Source organism: Olea europaea, chromosome 9 (genome assembly GCF_002742605.1).
Source record: "Olea europaea var. sylvestris chromosome 9, O_europaea_v1, whole genome shotgun sequence".
Classification (NCBI taxonomy): domain Eukaryota; kingdom Viridiplantae; phylum Streptophyta; class Magnoliopsida; order Lamiales; family Oleaceae; genus Olea; species Olea europaea.
The window spans coordinates 14,079,557-14,089,026 of NC_036245.1; the positions used below are offsets into that span (position 1 = coordinate 14,079,557).

General features: G+C 32.3%; 1 protein-coding gene across 3 annotated transcripts; it reads left to right on the forward strand.

The window, feature by feature from the left end:
* The first annotated feature begins 2,874 nt into the window (after positions 1-2,874).
* Positions 2,875-6,634, forward strand: LOC111399756. 3 transcript variants are annotated; one of them, XM_023027224.1, is made up of 6 exons: positions 2,875-3,015; positions 3,094-3,261; positions 5,524-5,676; positions 5,764-5,939; positions 6,051-6,216; positions 6,327-6,634. In XM_023027224.1, exons 2-5 carry the CDS (start codon positions 3,121-3,123, stop codon positions 6,178-6,180), a joined length of 600 nt encoding a protein of 199 aa, XP_022882992.1. In that variant the 5' UTR covers positions 2,875-3,015; positions 3,094-3,120; the 3' UTR covers positions 6,181-6,216; positions 6,327-6,634. The 3 variants fall into 3 exon arrangements, with proteins under 3 accessions (XP_022882992.1, XP_022882993.1, XP_022882991.1); XM_023027225.1 differs by having other exon boundaries at positions 6,051-6,198; XM_023027223.1 differs by having other exon boundaries at positions 6,051-6,634.
* The last annotated feature ends 2,836 nt before the right edge of the window (positions 6,635-9,470 follow it).

Consider the following 9,470-nt stretch of genomic DNA (forward strand, 5'->3'; position numbering starts at 1 on the left):
CCTAAATGATGTTATTTTGTTATTCTTTGAACGGATAGTACCTAATTTACTATTTATTGCTTTTATTAGGAAAAGTTTATGTTTCTAAGAAAAATTGGAAGAAAGAACGGAAAATGGGTAAAATGATGCAAATCCAAAGTATGGAAACCAAAGTATAAATATCCAACGTTTGATTTGGACTACAAAAGATACTTTAAAGATTGATAGAAGTCAATTTAATGCAAATTAGAGTAAAAAAGGAAAGGACTATGATCAGAATATTACCAGAAATTGATTTTCAATCACATAAGATATCTTCCAAATTTTTGGTCAATTTGAAACCCCTTTTTTTGATAGAAAACTTTCGAATTGGAAAAATTGTATCTCTTGAAGAATTGAAACTCTTTGAACTATATTTTTAATATACTTTGAATCACCTGAATCGGATACTGTAAGAAAAAGTTATGATCAAAATATTGAAGGCTGTGCAGAGACAAAATCATACGCACATGAAGGTAACTTTCTTTATTGAAGTTCAATTACATCAAGATTTTGAAGAATTCAACTTTGGACTTGAAGATCAACATCTTTTGTATTCTTTTATGATCCGGGTGATATTTTTCTATTATTCTTCTTGTAATTTATATTTTAATATGTTATGCTAGTTTTTCATTGTATTTGATGAATGATAAAACATATTATTTGTTTATTTTAGTTCAAGACAATTAATTTAGTATTTCATGATTTTTTTCTTGATTGGTTTTGCATTCTTATTGAACTATTTAATTGCTTGATCATCAATTACATGGTAAGTTGCTTGTTGTAGTGTATGAATACTCACAATAAATCTAAAACGCAATAAAATTAACACATGGATAATAGGTATTAGGAATAATATCTATGGCATGTGAAATAATGTGTGATAAATCCAGTAAATCAATTCACGCTTTTCATATGAATTCAGGCTATGAATAGGATCGGGTCGTGTTAAACATTGGTTTAATATATCTTGAAAAAGGGACGAATATGTTTTAAGGAAACTATACTCTTTGGATGCCAATGCGTTTAATTTCTTGTTTCATCTGATTCTCCGATTGACTCTTGGGCTTAGGATTGAATCCGGCTAGGGCGCCCTAAACTTTAAGCACAAATGGCAAAGGGACGAATATGTTTTAAGGAAACTGTACTCTTTGGATGCCAATGCGTTTAATTTCTTGTTTCATCTGATTCTCCGATTAACTCTTGGGCTTAGGATTGAATTTGGCTAGGGCGCCCTCGTAAGGCATTATAACAAAAACATCATTTGCTGCTATCGAAACCATTCACCATCACCATCTATCGCCTATTTCTATTCAAACCTACTACCATATCAACAATCAACCTAATCCACAACCACTAGCTGCCAACCAATCTCCTCTTTATTGCTCCATTGTAAATTGCCTGTCATCGTTAATGTCGATTGTAGCATATGCAACTTCTGTATCCTTCCCAAAATGGCGAAAAAACTATTCCTCCTAGCATATACCAACAACTTCCGTTCAGACTACCATACGCCATCGCATTCTCCTACTACCACTATCACCACCATAACTCTTAAGATTGTACAACTCGGAGGAGAGGGAATGGAGACCTGTTTGCTTTGATCATTTTAGTTAAATGGATTTTTAATTGGAATAGGGGATTCTATACATAAGTTTATGAATTTGTAACATTTATAGCTAATTTGGAATATATGAAACAAAAAACGTGGATGGCGTTATAATCCCTAATTCACAAAAGATTAAAATCAAATAACACCATTTACGTTCATCAATATTCACTTCTAGTCTACTTCTGTATTAGTTGTGAAAGAAAAATGCAAGCGAAAAAACACAAATAGAAATTCAAAAACAAAATCAATAGCACATAAATTTAATTATAAATAAAAAAGTCTTTTGAAGTAAATACTTTTTTCTAATAATCAAAGTTAAGAACGAGAGGTAAGAAGTTCTTTTAAAAAAAAAAAAAAAATTAAATTTTTATTCTTCAAAGTAATTATTCAAACATGGAATAATTTACGTTTTTCAAGCTTACTTCTATAAAATCAGAAACTTTGTTAACTTTTGTAGAACTAAGTAACAATAAATAAGTTCTTTATTTCAACGTTAAAAATATTTTTTTTATCTAAAAATAAAATCAGATCAAGTCATCAAAATACATTGGTAGACAAAATGTAAACTTAGCAAGTTTGTTGAGTAAGAAAGAATTCAAAATTGTTCTAATAAGATTGTTCAAACTCAGCCCTCATTTGATAACAATTTTTCATCCCAAAAAAATTAATTTTTTGACTGTTATTTTACTATTTTAACCATCATTTTTTATTTATTCACTCATAAGTGGGACCTACTTTTATCTAATGGTCAAAAAATCATTTATCATAATCACCACTGAACATATCATAGTGTTAGTATAGAATGAACAAAACTTGCATACTAAGAATATAATTACTGTCAAATTTAGCCCCTGTTTGTTTTCCATTATTTGGCTATTAAAATGAAAAATATGACCGTTATCCATCATATCAAGTCATCATATTTGAATTTCTATCTCTTGTGTGGAGCCCATAATAACTATATTTTTCATTCTCATTTTTACATTAATGGAAAACAAACAGGGTCTTACAAACCTTGATAAAGTAATAAGTCTATGTTTGTTTCTCATTCTTTGTTCATTAAAATGAAAAAATATGACCATTATTCATCACATGAAGCCATCAAATTTGAATTTTTATTTTTTGTACGAGATCCATAATATCTATATTTTTTATTATCATTCTTACGAAAATGGAAAATAAATGGAGTCTAAATAAATAAGCTGAGGATTTATTCGTAGAAATTTTAATTTGAGGATCTCCGCTAGAACTTTCTCAAAAAGAAAAATGTAAAAAGTCTTGGCTAGCGATAACATCACAACAATGTTCCTCTCTTTTCATTTTTCCTATTCCATAAACCCAAACCACACCAAAATTTTACATATATAGATAAAGATCCAAAACAGGTACTAGCTTTAAATTTAAGATTGAATTCTACTGTTCCATAACCACTCTATGATGCGCTTGTGTTGAATAATTTGCAGTTTTTTTTATTTATATCCGGGTTGAAAATGGAGGCGGGTAACGCGGGTTCGAATGAAGAAGTACCCACTTCTTGGGAGGAGCTTTACAATATCAATTTGATTCCTACGGAGGTTTTCTTGAAGTTCAGGAAAGAAATTCAGGGGTATCGTGTTGGTGTTAATTTGGAGGTATTTTTATGCGAGTTTTAATCATTATTGCGGGGTTTTGAATTCGATTACTTGTTTATGCATTTGAGGTGTTGGTCGATTAACATTTTTTTTTTCATTTATTGTTAATATATTGTGCAAATATGATGTAATTTTGCTTTTTCTAGGCAATTTAAGGGTTAATCGCAGGAATAATTGCTTTCAGAACATTTTGGTTTTCTTGTATAATATAATTTTTTTATTTTTTTATTTTTTTATTTTTAATAGCATTGAGGTTCAGGTCGAAGTTTTTAGGCTTCTTCTGAACTGTGACGGATTTGGCATTATCATTTTCCTGTTGCTTGAGTGGAGCGATAACTTGCCTCAAGAGTCATATCAAGAGGTGAAAAGAAAGTTTGCTAAGGGTGTGTTTGCGGAAAATATCATAGAAAAGTTAATGCTTTCCTTGTTTCGAGGAAAATGAAAACCTAAGGAAAACTAGGCATATTTTCAAAGGCTGAAAAATATTTTCCAAGGAAAAAAATGGCAATCAAACACTCCATAATAGTTAAAACTTGGAAGTACTTCCTCCATTGCAGGAGATGGAGCGTGATACGAAATAATCAGATTAACGTTCTTAGTGTAAAAGCAGGGAAGTTGGCACCTATGGAGCTTTAGAAAGCCTTGAACTTGTCTGTTTATATCTCCCATGTATACAATGAGGAGGTTATTGTCCATTGTCATTGTTTAGCCATAGAATCTACCACTTATTCCCTTACCTAGTATGTGTTAGACACGACACTGAAACATTTAAAAAGCGTTAAACTGCATGTACTGTGTATTGTATTGTCTGATGCCTGTAAGCAGCAATCAATGCAAATTCCATTGCTAATGTGGAGTTCATTTCTATCGAAATTCTCCTCAACAGTGATTGGTGTCGTAATTGTTTTACCGTTAATATAACTATAATCTTGGCCTCTAGGTTTGTGCAATGACCATATGGTTCATAAAAGACAAAGATTAGCTTACCATCATGATCTCTTAAGCACCACCAACTGATCCCATGTGGTTAGGTGGGTTTATACTTTAGCAGACTGAATTAGTCCCTTTCCTCTCTGTTATTATTTAACAAGCATTAAGGTGTGTTTGGTGTGCCATATTACACTGACAAATATATAATTTTTTCATCTTATTAATTAAAATTTAATAATAAGTAAAAAAAAGTATACTCATAATTTAAAAAGTCACTTTTTAAATTAAAAAAAAAAATCACATATATGTAAAAATATTACTTATTAAGTAATAAATTTGTATTCGGAAAAAAAATAAAAAAAATTCAAAAGTAAAAATGACTTATTAGTTAAAATTTCAAGTTTTTGAAAAATAATACTTAACGGTAAAAAAAGAATTTGCATCTTAGGTAAAAATCAAATATAAGTAAACATCAACTTATAATTAAAAAAATTAATCTCTGAGTAAAAAAATAACTTAGAAGTCAAAAATTTAATTTAAGTTAAAAATCTTACTTTTTAGGTAAAAAAATCACGTATAAGTAAATCATCATTTGTATATATATATAAAAAAATAATAATTAAAAAAAAAAAAAAAACTTACATAACTCAAACATTTCCTTATGAATTAAAAATTTACTTATAAGTAAATAAAATTCACTTATGAGAAAATTTATGTACAAGTAAGAAAAACTATGGATAAATATGAACTTATATGTTGTTCTGATACTGTATAGCACCAAACGCCTCATTACAGCAATCCACCATAATCCCCTTAATCCTATTCTTCCTAATTCTATCCCACCTAATTCTATATGGTGTACCGAATGTGCCCTAAACGAATGAAGGAATGATGAGAATATTTTAGAATACTTGGACGTGCACTATGGATAGTTTTGATAATATTTAGGATGGGTTTTAGATTGAGACATGCGTCTCTTTGTATTCATGAAACTTGAGCTCACAAGTATTGGAGAACAAAATGACTTTATTCTTTTGCCAATATATTTCTGTGGTGTAGTTTGTTCATATAAGCAAGATCACCAAGTTCAAATGGGAAGCAATATGTTACTTTGATTCGCTTCTCTATTTGTTGGTGTAAACAAATGTAATCTGGGCTACAAACACTGTATGCATTCTTCTGGCACTTTAAAACGTGGACTTCATAAGTCTGAATTGGACATATTTGAGATAAAGTTGAAGTGATATTATCTAGTGAAGTGTACATCGTATTGTAATTTCTATTTTCTTCTGCGACTTTACCTGACACATTACTAACACTGCTCCAATGTAGTTGTATAATGCTACCATGAATGACTACCATGCAAAACTAGTATTGAAACCTTTAGCCTATGAACGCCGGTGGAAGTTTATTTATGAGCCTTTGCATCAGGATGTGCAGCTTGTTTCAAAGAAGATCCCCATAACAAAATTTCTGAATCTTCAGGTTTGATTGTCTTGACCTTGCTTCTTTCCCTCAGCCGTTTTCTTTCTTTAGCATATGATGTAAGAATCTCATTTTGAACTAATCCAGGTAGGAGTAGGTCATAACTTTCAGTTGCATGCTACTGGTTGGAAATGGAAGCTGACGACATGTTTGGGTGGAGATGGTGTATCCAGGATTCGGAATAAAACGTCCCTTGGCTTGTCTCCAGGAGTGGATTTCCGGTTTGGTTGGAGAGCGGATTATGTTCTTCCAGAAGTTACTGGGTGAGTGAGCTATCTTGTTCTATTTTGCTTTTACTAAAATCTGAATGGAAATCAGCGTTTGTTCAAGCTGGTATTATCTGGTTTTCAAGGCTGAAAATTTGACATCCACAGGGCACTGGGCACTGATGCACCATTGTTCAACATGAATTCTGGACGTTTACAGGCATCACTGGACAGAATCGAGGCCATTTTTACAAATTATGACACAACAAAACTGATCCCTGATACAGCTACCAGCTAGTATCAGTTTTTTATCCCAGTAATGTTTTTACCTGATGTAGGTTCGCTATATGTTTTAAATCTTACTCTTTATACTCAATGGTTTACTTGTTCTGTTTTTTATGTCGTTATGTTATGGCTGAGCGGGATATTGTTCCTTTTTGCCAGCAATTCACTCCCAACCAGACTAAAAAAAATGGGGATCCAATTGGAGGTGGTGGCATAAAGATTGTAATCTAAGTTGGTTTCGAACATTCTCTCTGTATTTGTTTTTCGTATCAACAAAGAGTTTGTAAGTGCTTGTCAAAATTTTTGCTGTCTGGATGCTTAAACTAGTTGGAGGAAATGATTTGAAATAGTAAACTATAATGGTGGATGATAGATGACTATTTTAATAGTTCTGTTTCTTGGTTTATAGCCAAGATAAGAGCACTATATTGTAAGGATAGTTATGTTCACATAACATTTTAATTGCACTGATATTTTTGTCTCCAACTTTATTTCATCATATACTTTTCATCTTCTTGGTGCTTTGAGTTGGGGAGCAAATATTTATGTATTGTTTTTTCTTTACTTGAATATTTAAGGGAACGGATTTTTTTGGACCAAAGTGTTAGGTTCAAAATGTATTAATTAATTGTTAAGGATAGTTATGAGATGGAAAAAAAAAAAAAATTGGAGACAACAGTGCCAAGTGCTAAAGGATTAGAGATTTTCAATGCAATTAAAACGTGGTTTAATAAATAAAAATTATGGTCGTTTGTAGAAGGGAAATCGGCTCTGTTTGATAACTATTATTTAAAAATTATTATTTTTATATATTTATTTTTAATTATATATTCACGTAATGAAATATTTTGCACGTAAAGTTAAATTTTTTGCTTGATAAATTAAGCACCCAAGCTTAACTTATTGGAAAATTACACATTTGGTCCTCAACCTTTAAGAATGATTGAGATATGCTCCCACTTTTTTTGTTGGAGGCATTGATCCTCTACCTTTCGGTTTATTGGCATCGTTCCTCCTACTCGGTTTCTATTCAATTTGACCGTCAAGATTGTGCAAAATGACAACTTTGCTCTCTACTTTAAAAAAAATAAATACAAAAAAGTGAAAATGAAACCATTTTTTGGAACCGCTAAAATGAAAAAAATCGCTTTTAAAATAACAACGCAATCAAGTCCCTGTAATGCAGGCATTGTACTCCAATTTTCAGCTTTTTAAGCACTTGTTGAACAAATTTGGAGCAGCTATGAATTTTTTATGCAAAGAATGAAATAATTAATTTCTGGATATAAACATGTGCAGCAGATTTAAGCCCTTTAATTTAACAACCAACACTGTGTAACGGTACAGAAATCGAAAGAAAAAAAAAGGGAGAATTAGCAATACCATACAGAACACTCAACAAAAAGTAGAATTCAAAGGACCCCAAAAATAAAAAAATAAAAAAAACAAAATGTCCCTAACCAATTCATATTTTCCCTTCAAACCCACCAATCTCGAAGCTGCCCCCACCACCACTGTATCACCATCACCAGCATCATCGTCACCACTAATGGATCGCCCAACCAATTTCAATGGTGACATGTCTACGAATCTCCGATTTCAGGAAATAAACCATAATCTCATTTCATTCGGGTTGCCATGCCAAGATAGAAGTCGATTATCTCAATCTCCAATCAAAATTAGGTCGGGAAACAAAAATTGGGAGAGAAAAAAAATAATCACATCAAATCACCCATCACTAATTGTTGTCCCTAACAATGGTACCAACATAAAAACTCAAATAAAGGTCCATGCTGAGGACAAATACGAAGGTGTAATGAGTGAAGTTCAACCTGGAAATGAATTCACTCAAAATCAGTATCAATTTAATAATCACAGCTCAAGGAGTTAAGATCTCAACCCAATTGCCGGGGTGATGATAGAGTTAGAGGAAGAAGAAGAAGAAGAAGATATGAGAAGTATAAGATATAAGAAAGATTATTGATTGATAGAACTGATTCTACATCCACACAGACCCATTTCTCCCCTGTTTTGTATATATATTTATTACAATATGAGTGGAAATCGTATTCCCTTTACAAAAACACAATAAGCAAAATGACACTTTCTGAAAGCTAGTTACGGTTGGTTCTTTTCCTTCTTTCCCCCCAATTCTTCCATTGTGTTGCTACTGTCTCATCATGACAACCCCCCTCCTTAAATGAACATTGTCCCCAAGATTTAAAATTACAGCATTTCTTCTGTATGTCATTTGAATCTTCCCAAGTTGCCTCTTTTGTGGTCTGCCACTTCCATTTGATTAGACATTGAGCTCCGGAAAGATTTTCCTTTATATAAATTCTAATTTGAAGCACTTCTTCTGGTAACACACATCCTTCTCTTCAGTTGGTAATTGTTCTACAACCACTTCTTTGCTTTCTATCTTCCATTTAAGTAATGATACATGAAACACTGTGTGAATTTTTCCTTGGTTGAGAACTGCTAGGCAATATGCTACACTTCCAATCTTCTTTTCAATTTGGTAAAGGGCCATAGTACTTAGGACTAAGCTTCTGATTAATCCTCATAGCAAAAGTTTGCTACTAATATGGACATAACTTTAAATATATCCAGCCACCTTCTTGGAAATTTCTCTAAATATTATTTCTATTAGCGTACATCTTCATCTTGGCTTTAGCTTGTGCTAAGTTCTCCTTTAGTTGTGGATCCATCTTATACCTCTCTTGTAAAACATCTTCCACCATAGCAACACATGCTTGCTGATAAGGTCCCATAGCTAACTATGGTGGTGGAATCCTATATAGAGCCTCAAAAGGTGTTCTCTTGTTGGTTAAATGAAAAGTGGTATTGTACCACCACTTGGCTAAAGATATCCATTTAGCCCATGGTTTAGATCTGTGATGTGTCATGCACTTGAGATACAGCTCCAAACACTGATTTAACCTCTCAGTTTGGCCATCTATCTGTGGGTACACTGAACTGAGCTCCAAATTAGTTCCCATGAGTTTAAATAGCTCTACCAAAAGATGCTAGTAAAAATACTCTGAGGCATGCCATGGTGTTTATAAATATGATCCAGGAATATTTGTGCCACCTTCTTTGATGTAAAAGGATGAGAAAGAGTGAAAAAGTGGCCGTACTTGGTAAATCTATCTACTACCACTAAGATGACGTTCTTTCCCTCAGATTTTGGCAACCCCTAATGAAGTCTATGGATATATGACTCCATGAATGTTGAGGTTTAGGCAGAGGCTGTAGTAAGCCTGGATGTGGTAAGTGTCCATCCTTACATTTCTAGCAAAT